Source organism: Cyprinus carpio, chromosome B20 (assembly GCF_018340385.1).
Source record: "Cyprinus carpio isolate SPL01 chromosome B20, ASM1834038v1, whole genome shotgun sequence".
NCBI classification, from domain to species: Eukaryota; Metazoa; Chordata; class Actinopteri; order Cypriniformes; family Cyprinidae; genus Cyprinus; species Cyprinus carpio.
In genome coordinates this window covers 11,828,908-11,856,325 of record NC_056616.1, presented here as the reverse complement: position 1 = coordinate 11,856,325, position 27,418 = coordinate 11,828,908, and the positions used below count along the sequence as shown (strand labels likewise).

General features: G+C 36.6%; 1 protein-coding gene across 2 annotated transcripts; it reads right to left on the bottom strand.

Moving 5' to 3' along the window:
* pinx1 (PIN2 (TERF1) interacting telomerase inhibitor 1) lies at positions 1 to 25,646 on the bottom strand. Of its 2 annotated transcripts, none has more exons than XM_042746342.1 (7): positions 25,474 to 25,646; positions 24,991 to 25,100; positions 23,802 to 23,894; positions 23,619 to 23,700; positions 23,205 to 23,288; positions 17,189 to 17,274; positions 1 to 847 (listed from the first exon to the last, which is right to left on the bottom strand). In XM_042746342.1, the coding sequence occupies exons 1-7, from the start codon at positions 25,490 to 25,492 to the stop codon at positions 176 to 178; spliced, it is 1,146 nt and encodes a 381-aa protein (XP_042602276.1). In that variant the 5' UTR covers positions 25,493 to 25,646; the 3' UTR covers positions 1 to 175. The 2 variants fall into 2 exon arrangements, with proteins under 2 accessions (XP_042602276.1, XP_042602278.1); XM_042746344.1 differs by lacking the exon at positions 25,474 to 25,646 and adding an exon at positions 25,365 to 25,383.
* Positions 25,647 to 27,418: the final 1,772 nt, after the last annotated feature.

Genomic DNA, 27,418 nt, shown 5'->3' with positions numbered 1-27,418 from the left:
CAGTTTAGATGATTTTAATATTTTTTTTTCATAGTTTAAATATGGAGATACAAACCAGTTATAACTTTAAATTCATAGGCTTTGTTGCCATTCATTTTGGTGATCTCACTATTAAAATCACGACGGTATCAAAGAGTCTAGAGTCAAGAGCAGTCAATTGTAAAAAAAAAAAAAATCATTTTCGTTTCAGCTTTTTCTTGTTCTTTTTGGACACCCCTTCTTCAGTCACTCCTTCCTCTTCATCCTCTTCTCTCTTTTTCTTCTTCTTTTTATCTGAAACTTTAGAGTCCATATTCTCAATTTCAATTGTTTTAGGTGTATCTGAATGAACCTCTAGAGATGTTTTTTTGTCCTTCTTCCTCTTTCCCGTGGTGGGAGCGTCTTCTTCAGTTACTGTAGGGGCGCTGCACACTTCAGTCCCATCCTCATCCCGCTCCTCTCGTTTCCTCTTGTTCTTTTTCTTCTTTTTCTGTGAGTGATTTGGCTCTTCACCACTCTCGCCTGTTACTGAGGTCATTGCATCTTCCTCTACGCCATCTCTTTCACTCTCCCTGTCTTTTTTCTTCTTTTTCTTCTTTTTGGACTGTTCCATATCGCTGCTGTTCGGGGAGTCCTCCTTGGAGGCAGATGTAGCCAGTGGAGAAGGTGCATTGCTGCTGACCTCAGATGAAGATGCGGCTGGGTCTCGTCCTCCCTGTGTCTTCTTGATCTGGGCCATCCGCTGGGCGAAGTACTCTTGCATGGTCAGTGTGCTGGTCACCGTGTTTGTTTGTGTCTCTGGGTTGGGATTAGTGTCTGTGTCTTTGTCCTCTTCTCTCTCTTCCTGAGAGTCAGGGCCACTGCTTCCCTAAATAAAAGATTTAGACAAATATAATACAAAGTTATGAAAGAAAAATTCTTAATAAATAAATTTATTGGTTAATTATTTTATGATGATGATGACGACGATGATGATGAACAGCTTAATTATAAATCTTATTACATTTTTTAAAACAGCAAAATTATTCTTGTTGTTGTGATTACAGTATATTTTCTAGTAATTTACTAAAATATAAAATATAAAAACTGTATACATTATAACAATAACCATACCAAACATACAATTAATAATAATAATAATAATAATAAAATTAATTATGCAGTGTACTATAAAATTCAAAATTAATGAATTTATTGGTATATTTGATGATGATGAAGATAAATTGTAATTATACTTATATCTATATTACTTTTTTATAAAAACAAATTAACAATATTACTAAAGTAATTATACACCATCTTTTATTTGTTTAAATAAAAATGACTAGTGTTAAATATATAATAACATCTGAAAACATAATATAATTATCCTAATTATTAATTTACAATAATACTAATAGTTCATTATTATCCATATTATTGCCATTACTATTAAAAAAGTGGAACAAACTGATAAACTAATCACATCCAGCAGTGAAACTGAGTCCTGTCTGTTAGGAATGAACAGGACAACCCCTCAATTAATTTCAACACCTTGATGCACACACCCCTATGTGTGCGTGTCATTAAATGCTTAAACTGGTGTCTATCAAATCCAGTCATGCTGAGACTTGTCCCAAGTATCTAGGGACATCACTGAACTTCAGCTGAACGATCTGCTAAGAGACATTTACAAAACACTTAGTTTAAATAAAAAAAAAAGTCTGAAGAGAAAACATTTATTCTTTTTTTAATCTGTCAAGATTCTGATTCTGTTAATGTCTTAATGTATTTTTACGCTGTGTTGTATAATATTCCCCACCATGTATATATAAAGAGGAAACAGATTCAAAAGGGGGAGTTATCTAGAAGTCACTGTGTAAATGACTGGATTAAACAACTGATTCCTGAAAAACTTGCCTGATGAGTTAGAGTCAGTGCTTGCGTTGGCCAAACTAAGACAGTGATTATAAGCTTTAAGAGAAAGAACAAACATTCTAGCATAGCATACAGCTTAATCATAACAGGCCAAACCGTAGCACGACACAGTGACTATGTTGAAAGACCACAGAGGAACACTTTAGATTAAACTGTCGTCCTCCAATACTTTATCACGGTGACTCTCTCTCCCATTCGTCTTCATTTTGCTAATGGCCTCCTCAATGCATAATGATTTGCAGTGAAGAATACCCGCTCTGAAGCCGGCGCTAAACCACGCCGGTGCTCTACATTATGCCAGAGATGCTGGTGAAAACGGCATTTTTCAAAAGATGTATGGAGGGACTGGACAAAAAAAAAAAAAAAGATTACAAAGGTTTTGTACAGCCAAGAAACAACAAAATACATATGACTACTTACAATGCTGAAGAACTAAAACATTATGATAAAATATTTTATGTCAAAACAATATTATTAGCAGTAGTATTAGCACTATTGTTATATTGTCATATATTATAATAATTGCAAAGTAGTGATGTAACAGTAGTGGATCATCAGTCTTTTTCTGTATTGTGATGTATCAGAGTAAAACAGAATATCGAAAGAGAAAATAAAAATAGCAGGGCAGGACTTGGATATATTTGTCAGTTGCTGATTGGATAGAGGCAGATGCAAGATTGTGGTCAATTGTTAGAAAAGGGCAGGTTTAAGTGAACTAAATGATTGGAGAAGTTCTGCATACATCACCAGAGAGAAGTAATAAAAAAAAATAAAAAAAAAAAAACATGCAAGGATGAACCCATTCTATGATTTTTCATTTCTTTATGCAGATTGATTTGTTATTTTTCCCCACATTTTTAAATGATTAGAGATAATAGAGGGAGAGAGGGAACAAGAACTAAATGATTGGCAACAAATGGTAGAAAGAACGCCAAAAGCAAAAAAAAAAAAAAAAGTTCACATTTTAATTAAAAATTTTTAATATTGTATTATTACTAGTGCTGTCAAGCGATTAATTGTGATTAATCTCATCCAAAATATGTTTTTGTTTACATAATATATGTGTATTGTGTATATTTAATATATAAATACCCACATATACATGTATACATGTAGATATTTATATTCATATATAATTTATATTTTATATAAATATTTTACATATAACATTCTTCTTAAATATATACATGCATGTGTGTGTATTTATATATACATAATAAACATACACAACACACACAAATATATAAACGTAAACAAACTTATTTTGGATGCGATTAATAACGATTAATTGTTTGAAAGCACTAATTATTACTTTATTTTATTAGAAATCTTAATACTATGTTGAACTTAAAAAAAGCAGATTTTACCTTGAGGGGTACAGTAGCTTGTCACTGGGGCAATACCCTCAGAGGGACATCCTTGTACCTCTTTTAACCCTAAAAGATTTGCAGTAGTGCCTTAAAAGGAAACCTGGGTATTAAGACTTGTATGGCTTAATATATGTAAATTATGTCTGGTTTTATACATATTTTGGACTATGGGTGGCACCATTATAGAGCATTCTGCATCTATGACGTCAAATGGTTGCAGTCAGTTAGCTATTAGTGCTACCTATTGCCATTTTATACACAATTCGGAAAATAAAATACTGATACAATGCCACATTGTACAGCTCTTGGTTGTAATTTTCAGTTGAAGGGCATCAACAGAAGCGACGCCAGTCTTCACTGCCTTCGTAGCCAAAGGTTGCAGGTTCGAGTCTCAGTAGTGGGAGGAATTGCAGGTGTTGGGAGTGAATGTACAGCGTTCACTTCCACCTTCCCCCAATTGCTCCCTGGGCCCCGCAGCAAAAATGGCTGCCCACTGCTCCGGGTGTGTGCTCACTACTCACTGCTGTGTGTGAACTTGGATGGGTTAAATGCAGAGCATCAATTTCGAGAATGGGTTACTACATCACCTTCATTTTCTGACTGTGGTCACCATGACTTCCAAGCAAAATTTGTTGGAGGGATAGTCCACCAAAAAATGAAAAATCTGTCATAATTTACTCACTCTCATGTTGTTTCATGTATGACCTGTATGACTTTCTTTCATGTGACACAAATGAGAGTATTCTGAAGAATGTTGGAAACTAAATGGTTTCAGGTCCTATTGATTTTGACAGTATGGACAAAAAACACTATGGAAAGTCAATGGCACCCGAAATTGTTGGGTCACCAACATTCTTCAAAACACCTTTTGCGTTCAGGAGAAAAATGAAGTGGACTGACATGAGCATGAGTAAATGACATGAACATAAGTAACAGATTTTTCATTTTTTGGGGGACTTTCTCTTTGAGAACCACTGTTGTTCTAGATCAATGGTTCCCAACCCTGGTCCAGTGGACATTTTTATCGAAACTCCTATTTCAGGACAAGCCGATGGGTCTATTGTTTAATGCAGAGATGGTGATAGACCAGGACCAGAGTTGGGAACTACTGTTCTAGATGGTCATGGTGACTACAAGTTGCTGCCACAGGTCCCTCAAAGGTTGTACGTTGCCCAGAGGGAGAGTGGAGAACTGCACATGTGGGCTCATTAAAACAGAAGTCTCACTTTTCCCTCCAAATAAAAGAAAATCTATATTTCTGGTTTGGAGGGGGACCGAAAGAGGTCTTCAGAGGAGATGCGGCTGACGGCGTGTAGCAGGGGCTTAGAGAAACGACTGGGGGGCATTTTGGAGCACACTGTGAAATTACTCTCCGGAGAGAAAGAACGAGTAGAAGAGGAAGAGAGATGGAGCGAGTAGGGAAATCCTCTTCATCGGAGAGGTGGTGATAGTGTGTGTGTGTGTGTGTGTGTGTGTGTGTGTGTGTGGTGCGACGTCTCACCGCCTGGGGACCTCCATTAGGCTTATCTCTCTAATGTGCAGAGAGAAGTGCTGCTGGTAGCATTCCCTCAACAGTGCTGAGCACGGATTGGGTTATACCACACACAGGCAAGCACATACATGCACGCGCACACAAACAAACAAGCCAGCAGGAAGGCTGACACGGAGATAACGCAAGTCCATGTTTCATGACTCTGCTTGGACGTCCTAATGAGGGTGTAAACACATCAAAAATTGCCCCCGAATGTTCTCAGACACTCTCTGGCTTCTTCTGCCACCACATTCCCCTCGTTCTTTCTCTGCTCCTGGCAGATGGGAGGCCCCAGGAAGAGGATGCGTTCCCTGAACTGTGTGCAGCGCTCAGATAAGGCCCTTGCAGCAGGAGCTATGGGCTCCTTCCTGCTCCGCTCTCCCCAGGCATGGGCGGCTGGAGGGGTGGGGGCGGCGCGGCAGCGGGGCAGGACTTGGAGGGGGGTGTCGGGACATTCAAAAGGCCACGATGAGGAAACTGAAGAACAAGACATCGCCGCTGACGCCAACACATCGCAGCAGACAGTCTGAAGCAGCCAGGGACAGTGGGAAAAAAAAAAAATAGTCGAAATGTGTTCACGAACCAAAAAAAACAAATTGTGACAACACTCTTGATTTTGCTGCTCAAAACTGCAACTAATTTGTCCCACTCTGTGCATGTCAGAGACTCCCTTATTTATAATACAAAAGTAATATTCCTTCCTGCATAGAGACACGGCGCTCTGACTACGCTAGTTTAGCACTGCAAATGCTGCGTCAGCAATGAGAACTTCTAGTGTCCAGGGATTAAAGACTGCAATATGGTACGATAACACTGTGCTATATATAAAGTTATGATAATTTCCAGTACCGATATTTCGCAATACTTTTACAATAATCCCAGCTGAGGATGTTAAACCGTCAAAAATAAATGTATAAATACATTAATACAGTGGGCATGCAGAACAAGCAAGGTACAGGTAAGTTCACAATTTGTAGTGTGCTACAATCTTAAATAAATATTGAAAAATAGATATTTTTTAATATTAAAAAAAAAAAAATTGTATTAAAGTGTGCTTTGCTGTCTCTTGCTTTGATTGTACCTTGCAAACCAGACTTTAAATTCTCTCTCATATTTCTCCAATCATGATCCCTGTTATTTAGCTCTCAGGCCATCATCAAGTGTAGAACATTTTCAGTGATTAAAGACTGCAATTTGGTGCAATAATACTGTGCTATATATAAAGTTATGATTATTTCAATTATGGCGATTTCATACTTACTACTACTAAACACTTTATACAGTGGACACAGTACAAACAGTTCTCATGATAAAAAAATATATAAAATATTAAATATATAAAAAAATTAAATAAAAATTAAATATTAAATATTTAAGAAAAAGACACTGTGTTAAGAGTTTGTATTGGTCTCTCTTGCTTTGATTGCATCTTGCAAACTAGACTTGACTTTATGAAAAAAATGTTAAGCTAACTCTTAAGGATTAAAAAAAAAAAACTAAAAAAAAAAAAAAACCTCTTAAAAACTTACATAATGGTTCCTGACTAAATAAAATAAGTGATTTAGATCTTGGTGGGACATCAACTATAGATAAGGGCATGGTAAAAGCTGGAGTTGAATGATCAATCCATCTTCATTCGGAGAAAAAAAAACACTGTGTTTTTCTCTTCTTATCCCCCAATTTTTGAGGACAGAAGCATTTGAAGATAATTTACTCCTTTGAGGGTTCCAAGTTAAACTATATTCTAAACAAAACAGATCCCGGCCCATTACACTCACAGGCCGATGGATAATATTGAGAAGATATTGGGAAGAGGGCTGATTGTGCGAGTGTGTTCTCATTGTCCTGCCACTATTATAAATTTGGTGGTGGCCTGGGCTTATGGATCGGGACCCAGATTACCCAGATGTCCCTCTCTTATGAGGAGAAAGGACCTGCCGCACCATCCTTCATACCGTTCACGTGGGTGGACAGCAAAACAGGTGGCACCCACGCAATACAGTGCTTTGCATGCTTTAATGAGCATTTTAACATGTACCATGATATAATACATTACGTGAATGTAATGTAACGAAGTAGAACAAAGCAAACAGTCCAATTACAAGCCATCCTTTGATTCATGTTTCTCAGGTACTTTAAATGTACATAAGCATAATGCTCTTAGCAATAAAAACACTATGTAAATCACATACTCAAAACTTCAGACTACTTCTTAGAACACATGCAATCAAACAAAAATAAAGGATGCATTCGAACTTTGCAAAAAATGGCTTCATAGCAGTGGATCTAAAGTTATACAGATATGGAAACAAACAAGCAAAGCTGCATATTCTTTTGTTGTTATTATTAATAATAATCTGCATCATAATAAATTTTTTGTATGCATTGTGTAGGTTAAAATTGTATTAAAAAATTAACATTTTCTTGAATTATTATTATTATTATTATTAACGATGATAATAATAATAATAATAATAATAATTATAATAATAATAATATGCACCAAAATATATTTTTAGGATGCCTTGTGTATGTAAAAATGGTAAAACAAAACAATAACAATGACCATAATATTTTTTATTTAAAATGTCTTGTAGTATTATTAATATTATTATTATTATAAAACCATTACTATTATTATTATTATTGTTATTATTTTTAACAATAATAGTAGTAGTAGTAGTAGTAATAAACCGACACACAAAAGACATTATTTTAGCTTGCATGGTTTGTTAAATTTGTATATTAAAAATAATTATACACTATACTACTATATTTATATAATTTATAATAAATAAATAAAAATTAAATTATTACTATTATTATTAACATTTTTATACCAATTTAACATACACCATAAAACCTAAAATAATTTCTTTAGTGTATATTTGTATTGTTACTTTTGTTGTTATTATTATATCAATAATTATTTACAATTAATTACATGATCAATATTAATTAAAACAATGAAACGGAGCGAAAAAATAATGAATAAAACAGGTCAAATGAAGGTGTAAGGGATGAAGAGGTATTTGAATAAAGACCTACACCTAATGCAAACAGTAAGCTGGCGTGATGCAGACCTCTCCACCAACCCCAGACTTCATTACTTATCATGAGTAACAAATGGCGACAATGCGCTGCATAGGGCATCATCACTAAACTCTGCTTGCTTTACATTGTAAAGTGCTTGCCTTTCCGTGCCCTCCAAGGAGCTGATGTGTCAGCCCCAAGACGGAGGACACACCATTTATTCTCTGCCCTGCGGTGATTTATTAGATTAAACTGGCGGTGATTAAATGCAAGGCGAGGCCCACGAAAACAGCAGCGGTGGTGGCTCTTATGAGCGTCAGGCGAATAGCTTCCTCTGTTCGTACTGTAATCATCATGCCAGGGCAGCCCTGCCTGGGCCAACAATGACTGCAGAAGTTGGCCATTTCAGTTAACCTTTTTAGTTAATGGCGTTTTTATTTTCACGTTAATTTGTACGTGTCAGTGGGTTGGCATGGGCGTAAAGCCAGCTGCCTAAGGGTATGTAGCAAGCAGTCATTTCGGTCCGTTTCTTCATTATTCTGTATCCCAGTCAACAGCGTAAGGGAGGCCGTGCTTTTGTTTGAGGCAATTAGATGTTATCTGAGAACATATTAGGGCTCTCCCGCTCGAAAACAAACATGTCTTTGAACACTGGTGCACAGGCGTCGGTTACTGCATTAGTTGAGAAGTTAAACACAATGGAGCGCATGGTTACAACGTGCCAGTGCGCACTGCTGTCTGCTCCTAAATGAGCACTAATCCTCTAGTCATAATACGCCATGGGCTGATCCAGTCATGAGAAAAAAAAAGTTTGTTTTTATACTTAAAGTTAGGGATGTAACGATTCACTCAATTCACGATTCGATTTGATTCCCAATTTTGATTTCACGATTCCATTCACAATTTTTTTTTTTACAAAATGAGATTTAAGACGAATTATAAATTAAATGTGTCCTTTATTATTGCTTGGACAAAAAATCTGCACGTTCCTTTGTGAAATTGAAATATAAGACTATAATAAAAAATTTTACCTGGAGAGGTTGCAAGCCAGATTTGAACTTGCACCACCCACAAAAGCACCAAAACACAATGCTAATCACGAAGCCATGGCTCCAACATTCACTACCATTTCTGAAATGCACTGATACTTTTATTCAGCAAGCAAGCATTAAATTAATCAAAAGACACAAAAGACTTTAGTTTCAAGTAAGTGCTGTTCATATGAACTTTGCTTACAAAGAATACTACTATCATTTTTTTCTGTACATTCTAATCAAATAACTGCAGTTTTGGTGTGTATAAGAGAGCAAAAATTAAAATAAAAAAATAAAACCTAACTCCAAAATTTTAAATGGTAGTATAAGTTTAAAAAGCTTAAAAATTTTAAGCTAAGCTAAGCTAAACTAAGCTAAGATAAGATAAGATGTCAAATGGGGAGTGTTATCTCTAAATTTGTATAACATGTTAAACGAGGATGAAGCTCCACGTCAGCCTGCTGGCATATTTGGAGCTCAACTTTTGCATCCTCAGCAGCATTTTATTATTCGACTCCGCCCACCAGCAGACTCCCAGGCGGCCAATGACATTGCTGCCTCTCGCCCCTTCACCGCTTCATCTGCCAAACAGTGCAGCCTCTTCTCCTCATTTGGTGAGGCGGCGGCATCAGGGGAATGGGTAAGTCAACTGGCTGCCGATCCTTCATGAGGACGGGCGTGGGCTGATTCAGAACAGCTACAGGTACCACCCTCCAGTCTGAGGGCTTTGTGTTGGAGCTGGCGTGGGAGTGGGAGAGGCCACAGAGGGTCACACCAACCCCTGAAAACAGCGCGAGGAGATGCCTGACTGGAACCATGGAGACAACCCCAGACATGAACTGTCTCAGCACATACTTTACGAAAAGAAAACCCAATTCTTACAATCTGTAATAATATACTGCATATATAAACTGTATATGTACATACATATTTACATTTACATAGGAAGAGTGTAGTTTAAATGTATACAGAATATTTCCTCTGCTGAAAAAAAAGCTCCTAACAAATTGTTCTAGCTTAAATAATAATAATAATAATAATAATAATAATAATAATATTATATACATCTAATTTTTTGCAAAATTTCATCTCGGGTATTCAGGTACAATAAAAAAAAAAAAAATTAAGAACTTAATTTTTTTTTTAAGAAATGAGTCTCTTATCCTCACCAAGCCTGCATTTATTTAATTAAAAATACAGTAAAAACAGTAAAAATGTACTGACATTTTATAATAATGGTTTTCTATTTAATAGAAAATATATTTTACATACTAATTTATTCCTGTGATTGCAAATCGCTGAATTTTCAGCATCATTACTACAGTTTTGTGTCAAAAAAAAGCTGCTTAATATTTTTGTGGAAACCATGATACATGTTTAGTTCAGGATTCTTTGATGAACAGAATGTATTTGAAATGGAAATCTAGAAAACATTTGTATGTTATATAAACCTCATAAATGTCCTTTTTGCCTACTTTTTTTTTTATCTTTATATTTATCTTAACCTTTACATTTATACATTTTTATCTTACTGACTCCATACTTGAATAGTTGTGTATATTGTAAAATTTGTTTTTAGGGCAAAGGATTTCCAGCAACAGGTAGCAATGGATCTCTTTAAGCCAAAATAAATGGCGAAGGCAATAATGAGCATAATAAAAATAATTAAATCTATACAGAATTATACAAAACTTATTTAGATTACAGTCAAAACAAATCAAATTTATCAATGCAATTTTCAAACTCTATTGTTTGCTGCTTCAAACTGAAAAATCTAGGACACAACAATTTTGAACCTAAAACTTCGATGTGCAGATTATGCTGAATAGACAATATTTAGTGAGCAATTTAAAGTGCAAAGACTAAATCAGACGATTGTCTGAAATGTATTCCACACACACAGATGGAGTTTCACGCGAAATATATAAGTGTAGGCCTTAGCGATCCACCATTGACGCAAAGAGCAGTGGTAAAAAATGACTAAGTTTCACTGATGTATGAAGCAGGAGGGAGTCCATTTATCAGCGGGCCCTCAGCGGTCGCCTGCTTGGGTCCCTCAAGTCACAGGCCGCGACGCTCCCCTTTTGACTGATTAATTAGCCAATCACAAGACATTTTTCACCAGCAGCAGGAGGGTTTATTTCAGCTAATGCTGGGGCCTCGCAAACCGAGCCACGTTCAAGCAAACTCGGCTCTTTCCTTTGGGCCTGCCGGAGTGGAGGGGGCTACGGAGGGGCCAAGGGAGATAAATCACACCCACTCCTCATGACTCTGTACACACAAGCCTACAGCCTAACTAAGGCCCCCGAGAAGAGAACGAGCCAACGAGACAGAAAGAGATGGGGAGGGAACAAAATAATAAGAAAGACATAAGGAATAAATACTGAAAGCTAAAAATAAAAATAAAATAAAAAAAATTGTGATCAGGTAAAGCTGACAGTTGTGAGAAAGGCACAAAAAAAAAAACATAGTAATTCCAAAAGTGCTAGTCGTGAACATCACTCTCCCTGCCTTTGAGATTTTCCCACATCTTTCAGAGCAGAAGGCAGTGATGGATAGCAGCACGGCCTCCAGACAGCAGTCAATGCTGTCTCTCCAACATGCTGGTTAGCAATGGTTATCAACCAGAGGGCCGGGGCCCACTAGGGGGCCTCAGCAAACTTCCTGCTGCAGGATGGGCTAAAACAATTTAAAATAAGACAAAAGTTTGAAAATAAGCTAAAACAGCTAAAAATGAAGATGTAAGCTGGTACTGTATTTCCTCAAATGTCATTTTTATTTAGGAACTAGGATTCAAACTGTCTTTAAAAACCTGGACATATAAGTCAAGGAATTTAATGAAATACAGAAAATTTCTATAATTAAAATATTCTAGATATGTCAAGCTGTAAAACATTTTATTAGGTAGTAATTGCTGTGAAATTGTTGTGCGCGAGTAAAAAAAAAAAAAAATCAATCAATAAATAAAACAACTACAAAGTCATTCAAATCCATTGGTAATAGAGTAAGCTTAGATAACGTATAGTTATTGTAACTTATGGAATTTAACTAATTTCAAAATTTAGTATTATTCCTACTAGTGTTGTCAAAAGACCCTGTACTTCGGTACCAAGTCGGTACTAAAAAAATGAAAATGTCACGGTACCAGGTTTCTTTAAGTACCGGTGGTACCAAGTACCCGGTCAACCCGGTTCTTGATGCATACAGCGCTATGATTTCCACAAAGCAGAAAACGCGACGGAATCTCAAAATCCAGTCATGAAAATGAAACTTACATTTTAATATGGACAGTCACAGAATTTGTCAAAGTTAGCATAAATTAATCAAATCAAATCTCCATATGGACCAGTATCTGTAAATTAAGCCGCAAAAGTTGGTTTAAATATGAATCCTGCATGTTCTGCACGTCTCTGTGTGAATGAATGAATGAATGAATGAATGAATGAATGAATGAATGGCAGAGACGTGTGGGTGGGAAACACTGCAACCCGTCAAAACAAACGTTCATTTTTACATAAAGGCATTGTGCTAGAAATATTACTATTATTTAGTAGAATGTATGTGATACTGCTACTACTGTTGAAAAAAATTTATGAAACTTTATTTTTTAAAGAAATAAATCACAATATTTCTTCCATGTTTTAATTTTAATAGCAAATCCCCTTTATTTAACAAAAAATAAAATGTTTAAATTTCATTAATTAAAAGACAAATTAAATTTGGGTGAAACTTGTTTACTGTTTTTCATAATTATACTACTTGTAGAAAAACACAATTGTAAATAAGTATAAAGAATGGCATTGGTTCTATTTGTAGTGATAAAAAGTTTTTTTTTTTTTTTTTTTATTAGCATATTTTTTTTGTTTTGCTTTGATACCGAAATTGGTACCGAGAACCGTGGATTTTCACTGGTATCGGTACCGAATACTGAAATTTTGGTACCGTGACAACACTAATTCCTACTTTGAGTTAAAAAAAAAAATGGAATGAGCAGCTTTATTACAACAGATGCACCAGAAATATCTTGTCTTTGAGAATAGAGGGCCTTAAAGGGGGGCTACAATGGTGTTTCATTTATTCAGAGTTGTCCACAGTGTTAAAGAGATGGATTCTCATGCTAAACATGGCCAAAGTTTTAAAAAATAATTTGGACGAATGACGGAGAATTTCTGTGATTAACATGAGATTAGGTGAAACTGTGTATGTTATGTACCCTTTAAATTAAATGGGTTGACAACCACCTTGTTCCACTATTGTCCATCACAATATTTCAAACTGGATTTTGATACAGAAAGACGGAGAAGCAATATAGTCACTTTCCATTTTTGCTGAACATCCTCAGAGATGTGACTTTTCCATCATCATGAATTATGAAACAAATTAAGTCGTGCCTAATTGATCTGTCATCCAGGTATGTGGTGAGCAGTGTGTTTCCTTTATTTTTTTACCTGCCTGTGTCAAGTGTCATCCTGTGTGGGATTTCGTTTGTTGTATTTTTGCTCTATGTTTTTGGTTGTATTTTGTTGATGTCCTGTTATGAGCACACTGAAGCAAATCGCTAACAACTTGCACCGAGTTGTATGGCAATAAAGTATTGAATCCTGAATCCTGAATCCTAATTCAAATCAGAACCACAGTGAACAAAAAATCAATTTGTAACTTAAAAATAAATAAATAATAAGACTACTATGCCAACAAAATATAAACACAGCTCCTTCTTAAATCAAGGTAATGAGATCAGCGGGGACTTGGAACGGCCTCCCATGTGCATGCATGTGTGTGTCAGAGTCAGAGAACACTGTGACAAGAGATAAGGGACTGGCAGGAAACTCTGAGGGAAAGGAGGAAAACCCCTGGTGCAAGAGGTGGGAGTGAGGGCAGCCAAGACACAGCAGCAGTGAGATCGGCACTTTGCATCAACACTAACTGAGCAATGTACTAAAAAGCCAAAAGTGACAAGTCTGGTCACAAAAACTATATGGAACAAGTTTATAATTGCCCTCCTTGCTCAGACTAAAGCATTTAAAGCATCAGCTCTACATGTTGCCCCATCGTGAACCCAGGATGCGCCTACAGCATGCACCGAGGTAAAAATCTTCCACTGGCCATATCGCTGCACAAGCACACAATGCACACATAAACAACGCCCCCTCATTGGCTTCCTATGCAGGCCTAACTGCCCCACGTTTACAAGACTCGCCACCAACCCTTCGCCACACGGCCTCCTGGGATACCATTGTGAGCCTGTTCAGATTGGTTTTCAATCCGGTCAATAAAGTCCCTCCAGAGCAAGACAATAACAAACTGCAACAAAACGATTAGCTGAAAAAAAAAAATTAAAATTATAGCACACTGCCGGCACTTCCAAATTCAGGCAAAGCATGAGCTGCTGCTATTGTGCTGCTTTCTCAGTGAAGAGGCAGTTTAGGGGGCTTCAGACCACATACATTAAATGTACTTGGAACTGCTACGTCACAAACCACTGCCAACCAAGAGGAAAATGTTAAGAAAATTAAACTGGGATTTATGTGACAAACTTCATGATGTGTAAACATGCACATACTGTGACTGTCGAAACATATATACAATGTTAATTAATATATGTAAAAAGAGCTAATATAGCCAAAATGTAAAATCAGTTAATTTAATAACTTATAATAATGTCTAAACAAAATAATATTTACATTTGAAAACAGAACAAAACATTTTTTTTATGTTTTTGAAATAAGTCTCTTTTGCTCAAGGCTGCATGTAAAAACAGTAATATTGTAAAACATTACAATTTAAAATAATTGTTAGAATATGTTTTAAAATCATTTATTCTGGTGTTGTAAAGCTGAATTTTCAGTATTAAATCTCCAGTTTTTAGTGTCACATAATCCTTCAGAAATCATTCTAAAATGGTGATTTGGTGCTCGAGAAACTTTTTTTTTTATCATTTATTAACATTATTGTCAATGCTGAAAACATTTAATTGTTCGTTTTTGTGGAAACGTTTTTTTCAGGATTCTTTTTAATGAATAGAAAGTTCAGAAGATTAAGAATTTATTTTCATAAACAATATAATACTGAGGGGAAAAAAATGCAGATGATTAGTTCAGCAAACCCTATTTCATCTATTCAGTTTATAAAACATCCTATAAGCACGCAGCAAAATTGCTCAGCTCATCGTTGTGCAATTCCATATACACTGGCACTTAGCAACTAGATCACTAAAAACCAAACAAACATTAATAATGTGGGCAATTTCCTGTTTTATGAGTTATACACTGAAGAATGAATTGATTTGAACTTCCTGTAAGGAATAGCTTTTTTTTTTTACCATCTATTTTTTTTTTTGTAAATTAAATACATTTTACATTAAATGCTGACTGATAATCACCTACTGATATTGTTAGATTATTTCCCATTGAAAATGGACACATAAACTGGTCTTCTTTCATTTATTTCACACACTCGATTTAAGAAAATACAAAAATAACCAGCCATTTTATGCTGTATGAGAAGAATCAACATATAACACAACACCGTCTTTGCACAGCAGCCAAAAAACGAGGCACGTGCCGAGTGTCATGACAACAGCAAAGCAGCTCTGATGCGGCATTTCATTTACGAGCCAAAGCTTAAAACCTAAGCTTACCTAAAACTATTCTTCTGCTGCCTCGCAAGCACTGGTATTTCCTTATGGAAATACAAATCTCACTAAGAACAAAACCCCAAAACTGCAATATAGTATTTACATTTCAACAAAAAAAATAAGCAAAAGATGGGTCTGCTCACAAAATAATAGGTGTAGAAATAAATTACAATGCCAAATTCAAGGTGACTTACAAAGAAAATACAGACACAACATGGGCTGGCAGAGCCATCAAACTGAATCCAAACTAGCCGTGTAAGCCAAAAACTCCACTAAATAATCCCTTCAAACCAACTTCTCCAAACCAAGTTTCCAGGGTTTGAAGGGATCATCAGTAATTCTGTTTTTTACTTCTATCACAGCCTCCTGTACTTGGGAGATGATGGGTAAATCCTGTTTGATCATGCCCACTAGCACATCATCAGAAATACACTGATTTGACCACAGAGGTGGCTGACAGGACTAGGGGTGAAAGAGGAGAGAGAGGGTGCAAATCCGTTAAGGGGATTTAAACGGGATCCCTGCCTACAGTGACTTGTGTGTGGAGTCAGACTGCATGCTATGACACGGCTCATTATCAGCCTGAAACTTGCTGTGAGCAGGTCACGTGAAAGCAGAGGTCAGCGGTGCTTACAGGTGGGCCTGACTGTAAGGTGACAAGCAATCTGCTGCAATAGCTTTGCTACATATCGATATTACACTCATGATTTATGTAGCTCTTCAAATGTCAGCTCAACATTGAGGAAAGGCTCATTTCAGATCTTAAAGTAACATTAGGGTTCAAGGGTTAGTTCACCCAAAAAAGAAAATTCGGTCATTAATTATTCACTCTCATGTCGTTCCAAAGTCGTAAGACCTTCGTTCATAAAACCTTTCAGTTTTAGGAATGAAGTGTCTATGCAGGGTCAGAAAGCTCTTGGATTTCATCAAAAATATCTTAATTTGTGTTCAGAAGATGAACGAAAGTCTTATAGGTTTGGACCGACTTGAGGGTGAGTAATTAACTACAGAATTTTCATTTTTGGTTGAACTAACCCTTCAAACAGCATTTGTGTCTTGGTTATGTTGGTTATCACAAATTTACAGTAACTCATCCATAGTTTTCAAACTTTTGTCAAGAGAAGTCACTTTCAAACTAAGGAGGTTCAACATGGTTGGTTAACGTGGAAAATCAGTGAAAATTGTGAAATCTGCAAGGGAAAATTTTTCGCCTTCATAATAAAAAAATCAGTGCACTGTGTGGACTAAAATTGCAGAATTTTGCCCACAAAAACAACAAAAGTCCAAAATTCTCATCCGAAATTTTCACACGTTAAAAAATATAAATGCGACCTCACGTTGTGTCAATCATGTTTACACACTGCCTCTGAAACTTTCGTCCATCATAAAAAAATTCAGACCAGGTTTGATTTTCTGCGTTTTCGCATCCGTAGCAAGCATTTTGATAGGAAAGAATGGCGAACACAAAAAAAAAAAAAAAAAAACGCAAATGAAAATTTTGGACTCGGTGTGGAAGGACCATAAATGTGACCGCATGTTAACCTAGTATTTCTATGTTTAAATAAAAAAAGGAAGGACAAATGGAAATATTTTTTGGTAATCAAAATTATTACATTAACTTGAACCTAGAATATTATTGTAGCAAATTTTGAAAAAAATGTGTGTGTTGTCAACTTGCACCGCTTACCTCATCTTGGTCTCTTGTATCATGTTTCGATCGCTTCCCAAAAATACAAGCTAGGTCTGTTTTGCTGCGACTGGACAGGTCCTTTCCTGTGAAAACAGGTTAAAAACAAGGAAACTTTTTATAGAGCTTTGACATTATTCCACACAACAGGACATTTGTGTAAACATTTTGAGTTCTGCTTCAATATGAGGGCAGCAGGGTTCTATTCAACCTGCAGATGCTTCTGCCAAAGCTGTCAAACAAACGTGCGCTACGAGATATATCTTTAAAAGATGTTACTGTCAGGTCCTTGTCAATTTAAAGAGAATTGTGTTTATTATGCATTTCACAAACGTCGGGAGAGATGAAAAGGAAACGTTTCCGGTTGCAACCTGTTGACAAATGGATATATTTTTCTAGTGGCGTTCACCGTTGTAAACTATTGATTGAAATGAACAAGGGTCACTGGACAGTTTTGAACTCCTGCCGCGAGGAAAGGTTTAGAGGTAAAAGAGGGCACGTTGCATGGTCGCAGGGGATGAAACGGCTGAGGAAAAACAAATGGTGCAGGGGCGGCCCCACCTCAAACCTCCCGTTTTCAAGCAGCTCAAAGGCTCCAGGAGTGCCTGGGCGCCCGTCTTAGCCGCGAGTCCTGTTCGTACAGCTGCATCCTCTTCCTTCAAGCAGCTCCTGATAACACTTGCTTATTTATTGCTCTAGGGTCTTTTTCAGCGTGGCTTTCAAAGGGGAGACCTTGTCTTCAAGTAACCAAGGTATCCTGTAAGCCGCCTAAACAAAAGGCCAGGCCGAACACTGAACACAGTGGACAACAAGTTGAGCCCAAAACGGACCTTTTTACTTTTGGAAAAGAGATCTATCAACTAACAAAAGGTTAGTTTTGGGTGTAACTACAAATGCCACTGGAAACCTTCAGAGGATTAACGCAACTAACATTGAACATTTTGAGTCATGTACTGATCCTTTTCCTTTTCCACATAACTGCAAGGAATGGGGACTGGAGGTTTAAAGCTTAAAAAAAAGCAAAAATGCCATCATAAAAAACTTGTCCGTAGGACTCCAGTGTTCTGACACACTGCTTTCCTAATTGATGTTGTTCAGTTGCTTTGACGCAATCTTTTTTGTTTAAAGCGCTATATAAATAAAGATGACTTGACTTGACTTCTATATTCTAGATATTCAAAAGTCAAATTCAAAAGATGACAGCTTTGTGCAAAATCACACTGAAATTTAAAGGGGTCATGAGAAGTCAAATTTGCCTTGATCTTTTGATGGAGTATTCTGACGATGACTTTCATACCTTTTATGGACCTTGACACTGTTATTTACTTGGCAGTCTATGGGACAGTCACAAGCCTCCCGGTTTTCATCCAAAATATCTTAAATTGTGTTCCGAAGGCGAACGGAGCTTTTACGGGTTTGAAACGACATGGGAGTAAGTGATTAATGACAAAATTTTCATTTTGGGGCGGAGTATCCTTTTAAGTCACTGGAAGTCTTTCCATATAGTAAGTTATTAATCACTGTGACTGAATCATTGAATCAGTGAGGTGAACTCAAGAACTAGATCAGTCTGATTCATGATGAGTCACTCAAACAGTAAGTTGAATGCAAGAACTAGATCGGTCCAATTCATAATCATTCAGGTCAGTTTTGTGAACTAAATCAACCGATTCTTCTTTTAAAAAAAAAAAAACAGTGGGAACGGGGAACATTTTCCGTGAATTTTTTCAGCATTTTGGAGCTTGACAGCACTAGTCCTCAATTAATAGTCGTTATACTGAAAATATAGCTTGGATATTCTTCAAAGCAAAACAATTTTGTGGTAAACTATTCCTTTCACCACAAACAAACTCTTTAAAGTGTCTGAAAACCCAAACCACAGATGAGTGGCAGTATAGTCTACTGGTGCACACAAGGACAAGGTTATGAAATCCTGCTGGAAGCCAGATCACCGTTGAGATGGCAACGAATGTGACAGAACTCTGGCCAAACCAGATTAGCAATCACAGAGCCTTTTTCAGATCGACTTGCTAATCTGACAAGCGAAATACTAATTGACTGCCTCATAAGACACCTGGATAAGTTCTAAGCTGTTCAGTTGCAATAAACAAGGAGAAAAGGACCTGGAACAAGAAGTGAAGGTGACAAGAAAAAGATGAGGGGGTGTTCTTTTAACTGGCTGAGCAGGAAATGCCTGAAAATATATATGACACCTGAATATTATATGGACTGGTTAGTTTCTGATAAGAAAATCATGTCAATAATTAATGAAGGGGGTCCAAAATTGTTCCGTTCATCTGTGTAACAGCTTGACCCGCAGGAGTGCTTTGCAGTTCAACTCACATCAAGAAATACTGGATCAGTTGGTTCAAAGCCAATTAAATCTGGGTTACTGGTTTACACTGCTCATGTCTGAGATGGGCGCAGGAGACGCTGGTGCCTTTCTCCTGTTCTGAAAGTCATCAATCTTTGAAACAAGCAACCTTGCGGCTACCTCCAGTCCGAAACATCTTAATGAGACTGAGAGAACTATATGAAGTCTTTATAGTCTATAACCACCTTTATACCTGACGAAAGATAATCAGCAACAAGAGGATATTCAACACTATACACGACATTTAGGGTGGTTAGTATTAGTTAGCTTCCAGTACAACACAAGTCAACAAACACAGTCAAAAAATAAAAAAAAACCCTTTGCAGATTAAATAAGTGTATAAATCATTTTGTGCTATAAATGATAATGGAATTGGATTGAGTAAGATGGGATGTACTAGGATGAAGGGGTAACAAATAATTATAAGGATATTGCACATTTTTATTGTATAAGAGGGGTTAACTGTTCATGGAGTAGATTGCGCCTGTGGGAAGAAACTGTTCTTGTGCCTGACTGTCCGCCGGCCAGATGGCAAGAGTTCAAAAGATGGGGTAACTTGGGTGTGACGGGATCCAGAGTGATTTTCTGAGCCTTTTCCTGGATGTATACAGTTCTTGAAGGGTGGGCAGGGGAGTTACCAATAATCCTTTCAGCAGTCCGAACCGTTCTCTGTAGTCTTCTGATGTCCCTGATTTTGTAGCTGAACCAAACCACACTGAATGCACAGGGACAGACTCAATTGATAGAACTGGGCAGCTCCCATTAAACTTCCTCAGCTGGCGAAAGGAAGTTACTTTGTTGGCCTTTTTAACAATGGAGTCAATGTCATGTCCCACTTCAGGTCCTGAGAGATGGTGGTTCCCAGGAATCTGAATGACAGTGCTGGGGGGAGTGCAGGGGGGTTTCTTCTTCATCTCCACTGTTTTGAGCGTGTTCAGCTCCAGGTTGTTAAACTGCACCAGACAGCCAGCAATCTTTGTAAGCAACTGGATGAGACCGATGAGTGTGGTGTCGTCTGCAACCTTCAGGAGCTTGCAAAGGGGTCTTTTGAGGTGCATCGTTGGTGTACAGCGAGAAGACTGAGAGAATCCCTGAGGGGCACCAGTGTTGGTGGAGCAGCTGTTGGAAGTCTCACTAGCTGTTGCCTATCTGTCAGAAAGCTGGTGATCCACCTGACAGAGAGCTGGGTCAGTTTGGTCTGGAGGGCTGTTGGGAAATGGTGTTGAAAGCCGAATGAAGTCCACAGCAACAGGATCCTCACATAAGTCCGGTTTTTGTCCAGATGTTGCAGGATGAAGTGCAATCCCATGTTGATTGCATCATCCACAGACCTGTTTGCTCTGGATCGGTAAGCAACTGCAGGGGGTTAGGGTCCAGTGATGTCCCTTAGTTTTTCAAACGACTTCATGACGACAGATGTTAGAGCCACAGGTCTGTAGTCGTTTAAGTCCTGTAATCTTGGGTTTCTTTGGAATGGGGATGATGGTGGAGCGTTTGAAGCAGGAAGGCACTTCAACACAACTCCAGAGATCTGTTGAAGATCTGTGAAAAGATGGGGGCCACTGGTCAGCACAGGTTTTTCAAACAGGCTGGTGTAACGCTATCTGGGCCTGGTGCTTTTTCTTCTTTGTTTCTTCCTGAAGACCTGGCGCACATCATCAGATTTCACAATGTGTGGAGAGGGGGATTGTCAGGGACGGTGTGGAGAGGGGGATTGTTGGAGGTTATTAGAGATGGTCAGAAAAATATGGAAATTATTTGGTAACACTATACATCGAACAGTAGTCAAAACTTACCACTGTGGTTTTTTTAGAATAAACAAAACTACTCACTTTATTGCTGGTTTTAGAATAAAGATCATCTTAATTATTAAATAAAAATATGGAAATTATTTGGTGTGAATATATAATTTTAAAATAACAAGTAATGCTAATATAATAAAAAATTATATAATAAATAAAGAAAATGACAGTAAAATTTGAATTTAAATTGAATTTCATAAAGCATAATCAAAGAGGACTTCAGTGGAATCGCATAGAAAAAAGTATGAATACCTTTGACTTACCCTCTAAATGGTTAAGGTTTTAGAATGTGAAGTCTTTTACTAATGAGCTTGAGTGATGCTTTTTCACCTCGGGAAGTCACAAAATGTGACTTATGGAGGCAAAGGGCAGCCATAACCAATCAGAGTTGAGCTGAGGTCATGGACATGAGGTTAGTGAAGTGGCCCAATTACACCAGGGGGTCGTGATGAGGTTGTGTGCGAGATATCCTGTCCGTCTCATGAGACCTGAGACACATCCACTGAGAGTAAGGTTCCTTCTTATATTTAAACAAAGGCTATAAAAAGAACACATAGACAACGACAACAACAACATTAACATTGTTTTGGATGCTGTGTTATCTGTGGGACTCATCAGGTGCTGATTGAGGCCATTTTGAGAAGTAAGTGCGCTGGCCCATGCTCCTCACAGGAAACAGGAAGTCAAGCTTAGGAGCGGTATGCTACGGTGTCCTCTCAGGTGATAAGAGATGACGAATTTTTCCCAACATTCCTGACATTTTCTATAAACATCCATCATGGAAAATGAGACAATGTCTAAAAATACCACCCTTAAAAATGTCAAAGCATCAAGAATGCAAAACCTGAGGGCAAATAAATTTCCCACTCATAAAGACCACCAACAAACATCAGGCCACTGTGCTTTCCATGCTGGGAAGGATGTGAGCCTTTCAGCAGAGGTCAACAGTACGTGACAAAACATGCAGGGAGATCGTTCAACTGCCAGATCAAACTCAGGTTAACGTGATAGTCAGAAAACTAGGAGCTTCATGAAGTGACGTTCTGTACTAGGGGCGGCCGGCCTTCTGGTTAAGCTGACCGCACAATTTGATCATGCTTATCTACTGCATCGGTGACCCGTGAGCTTTTACTACATAAGCCAAAGCGTACGAAGTTCAGCTACTGAACACAGGAAGTGATGGATGGTGGGGCTTAATTTATAAAGGAAATTGAATAATAATAATAAAAAAAAAAAACTGGCTTTGCTTCATGAATGTTTTTCAAATTAACACGTCATGTAGGTTATTTGAAAAAAATAAAAGAAATAACCTTTTACCACCAGAGGGAAATAGATAAATCTGACTATACAGAGAGCAACTCTCAACAGTTTTCAACTGTGAAAAGGTCAATCGCAGAATACAGGCACACAAATTATTATTATTATTAATTAACAGCAGTGGGCCTTGGCAAACTTCCAAGGTGCCTCAAGATGACAAATCAAGCATTAAGATAAGTCTTTCTTAAGATAACTTTTCACTTCTTTGAAAAACCAGGATTCCCACTGCCATGAAAATCCTAAATATATAAGAAAGTCTAAATTTAACAGTATTATCAGTTACAAATTGTGAGAAAAATAATAATACAAATCCAAAACCTTGTCCAGTACATAACAACATTTTTTTTTTTTTTTTTTTTTGGAAAAGTCATGTGGTCTATTGTATAAATATTGTTGTGAACAATGAGGAACCTTGGAGTCAAAAAGGTTGAGAACCACTGTTTCACAGCAAAGTTTGCTCAAAATAAAGTCAAATGCAGTATAATGGCTAATTTGCAAGACGTTGTGACATTGAGTGACTCACCCTTAGTGAATTTCATGTAATGGACCCTTTTCTTGGATGTCTTTGACTTCTCCTCCAAACTAAAACCTTGTTCCTGAGTGGGGTCTGAAAGTATACAAAAACAGAAGAAATTAAGATAACAAAAATTATAATCACAAAAAAAAAAAAGTGTTATCACATATAAGGCTACACACACCTAAAGCATAAGAGAAATGAAAACCAGATTTTTCTCAACATGACAATGATCACAGCACATGTTTCATGTCAATTTAACATCACAATAGCACCACCTAGTGAACACTAGGCAGAAATAAAATGTTTCAAAGCTGCAATGATAAACATCCCAAGGTTTGATTGGCCTGCTCTCACTTGTAATTAAATTGACCCCTTTTTTTGTGGTGATGCTTTGCACTTCATGTTTAAAATTCAGCTTACTGTCAGTGTTGTTCTGTCCATGGCAGTTGTTAAGCTCGGCAAGGAGCTGATTAAAATCATCCTGGTGGGCAATCCAGTTATCCTAATAACACATAACACCATCAAGAATGAAGGATTGTGACTGAAAAAACACAAAACAGAACAAAGAATCTCAAAGCCAAGCAAACAGGAACGGTTCCTCACCTCATTGTTTACTGTAGTGCCCAGACCCATGCTGTTGTTCTTGACTTTAACCTTGATGTGTTCTGTAGACCCCTGTTCACTCTTGCCAAGACCCTGCCACACAAACAAAACAGGAAAAACATGAATATACTGATACAGTTAGAACCGTAACCTTTTCATTACCTAGCAAGACAAGGTGTCTTTTTTTTATTACTGTTCACTGATTTTCCATCCAAAAAACACCACTAGGTCAGCAGGAAAAAGTGCTTAAATAAATCTGTATACATGTTTTAGTAAAGAATAATATATTAAAATATTTCAGCAATTAATAAACAAAGTTTTTATTTGCCAGACAACACTTTCACTGGCCCTATCGCAATAAAATGGTCCCTATTTATCATTTATTCACATTTGTTTGGTACTTTCAAGAAGGCTATCATAAATACTATGCAATTTAAACAAATCCTCAACTATGCCAGCCAGATATATACATGCATATTTATATGGGCAGAATTTAAAATATCAGTGTTCAATAATACATGACAGAATGTTCAATTTTAAAGGGATACTCCACCCCAAAAATGAAAATTTGTCATTAATCACTTACCCCCATGTCGTTCCAAACCCGTAAAAGCTCCGTTCATCTTCGGAACACAATTTAAGATATTTTGGATGAAAACCGGGAGGCTTGTGACTGTCCCATAGACTGACAAGTAAATAACAGTGTCAAGGTCCATAAAAGTTATGAAAGTCGTCTTCAGAATACTCCATCTGCCATCAGACGTGCAATCTGGGTTATATGAAGCGATGGGAACACTTTTTGGAAGTGAAGAAAACAAAAATAATGACTTTATTCAACAATTCCTTTGTCAACGGTCTCCTCTGTGTCTCTCCACATACCTTTTATGGACTTTGACACTGCTATTTACTTGGCAGTCTATGGGACAGTCACAGGCCTCCTGGTTTTCATCCAAAACATCTTAAACTGTGTTCCGAAGACGAACGGAGCTTTTACGGGTTTGGAACGACATGGGGGTAAGTGATTAATGACAAAATGTTCATTTTGGGGTGGAGTATCCCTTTAAAGTTATAACACCACATGCACGTGATCAGCGTAGTTGGCTGCTGTCAAATGGGCCAAAATTCTCCCCTGAATTAGAACAGCTTAAGTTCTGAGATGTTTTAATGCTAAATGTGTTAAGCCTGTTACCTTTCCTTTGGACCAGCCCATGCGTTCCAGCATTTTCTGTCCGAATTTGGACTCATCGTTGCTCCATGCGCTGTTTCTGGGGTCCACAGACCACTTTTGCTTACGACGAGCTTATGAAATATCAAAACAATAACGTTATGTTACAATCTCTAAATAGTAAACCACTGCAATTAAAAAAAAACATCCACTTTCATGTTACTTTTGTATCAGAAAACTTTACGAAAACGGTTGTGTGTCTATGAGATACAGTATAAAACAGAATATATGTATTTGACAACTCATATGATTCGCCCTCATATTAAAGAGCATTGATGGCTAGTCTGCTAGCATCATGCTAAACAACGTGGAAGAACGCAAGAATGACTTTAATATACCATCTTAATCCAAACAGAATACACCTTCCTAATACAATCTTACAAAAACAGGCAACTAATGTTTTAAACATAAAACTAGCCTAAAAAACATTTTAAATCGTAAACTCACGTTCGGCAAGCATGGACATCTTGAGGGGTCCTTGAACACATGGAGGAACACGCAGGTCGTCCAATATGTGCCTGATTAAAATTAATGTATTGTATAAATTAACGTATTCATGTCTGTCGCTTAAAACTTTACAGATTTATTATACAATATGCTATTATTTAAAACCCACAACAAACTATATCAAACACGAATTTAGATTATTTACGCCATCAATTAAAGTAATATTGTGTAACAGTAGATGGCGTAAGAGGGTTAACTATTTAGAACGATGTGTAATTTAATTAAATAACTAATTATTGGCCACTAATTATTGGATCTCATATTATCTTTTAGATCCTTGTTTTTTTTTAATTTAATATAACTTCATTATAACAGTAATGGCTATCAAGCTTTAAAACGAAATGGTTTTCATGGCATGTAAGGCCTTGCTTATTTGACATATTGTTTTTACAGTAATTAAAATGACATTAATACCAAAGATTAATATTAAGTCCCTAAATTAAACTCCCCATACCTGCCCTGTGTTAATGTGGTCCATATGTACAGTTTCCAAATAAAATGAGTTTATTTTTAATCAAGTGTTTTTACTGAGCAGGGTCTCTTAGTATTTTGCTGAAGCGATTACCAAAGCAACCCAGACACTGAGGACACTGTCCGAACAAATGGATCAGATTTCATCACTTACTAAATTACACAGCTGGTGCCAAAGATCAGATCTGAAAACAGAATCAGATTTGCGTGTAGTGTTAGCCAAGATACCCTTATGAAAAATAAAACTGCAGACTAATAAAAGGCTGCATAAGGCCTAGAGTACACTTGACTGACTGCCTTTTAACAATTCATCCAAAACTGAAAATTCTGCTATAATTTACTCACTCAATCTGTGTCAATATGAGTTTTTCTTCTGTTGAACACATGAAGATATTTTTGCAGACTGTTGGTAACCAAACATTTGGCGGTATCCATTGACTTCCATAGTAGCCTATTGGGAAAAAATACTATGGAAGTCAGTGGGGACCATATTCTTCTAAATTTATTCTGTGTACTTTGTGATAATAGCAATTAAAAGCATTAAAGTATTCTATAAATCATTATGTTATCACTTAATAATTTGTTGTTGTGCTTTAAAGACACTATTTTGCTGTGACTAACATACTAAAAATTGTAACTTTGGTGTGTTATTTCAATGCTTGTAAAGTTCACATACTGTCTGATAAAATGTAATAAATTGTAACTTCATCATTGTAATTACAAATATATTTAAATAATTTATATAACATTCGAAGGAGAAATTAAATATTTATATTTTGTTTGCCATAAATGCTTGTCACTTACACTGAGCGCTTTAACCATATTTCAATAGAGCAATGAAATTACATATTAATTTCATACTTAAAGGTAATTGAGTCCTAAGTGTGTTAAAACAGAACTCTTAAGTTCAAATAATTGCATTTTATATAAATTTTTATAAATTTACATTTAATTGTAAATAACATAAGTATCTGAAAACATTACATTCAGTTCACTCTGTATTATTTCCATAATAAGTAAATAAGTATACAATAATAAGTGTTTTATTTCAATATTAAGTATTCTTTTTAATAGTATGCTAAAGCTTACTTCTTTTTCACATGGATATAGTGTCAAATCTTCATTTGTACACTTTTCTTTTTGTTGCATGAAAATCATTCAATCAGTCAGAATGTTGTTTCATAGGCAAGAGTACAATTATTTGTGCTTTGCACAGCTGTATTTTCAATACAAAAATATAATCAGTTATAAATATCATCATGAGACTATAATTACTTCCAAATTTCTTGTCCTCTAATTATTGGGTGTATTTATTGTTTTAGAAACAAACTAACTACAGCAATAACCTGCGAATCCTTTTACTATGAACACAGTGAGGTGTGAGGAAAAGGTCTGGGGGTGAATATTGTAAAAT

Excerpts from the sequence above, each read along its gene's own strand:
- pinx1 (XM_042746342.1), bottom strand. Across the intron at positions 23,289-23,618 it reads TGGACAGAACAACACTGACA|ACCCCACTCAGGAACAAGGT; the intron begins GTAAGCTGAATT and ends GTATACTTTCAG. Across the intron at positions 848-17,188 it reads ATACAAGAGACCAAGATGAG|GGAAGCAGTGGCCCTGACTC; the intron begins GTAAGCGGTGCA and ends TCTTTTATTTAG.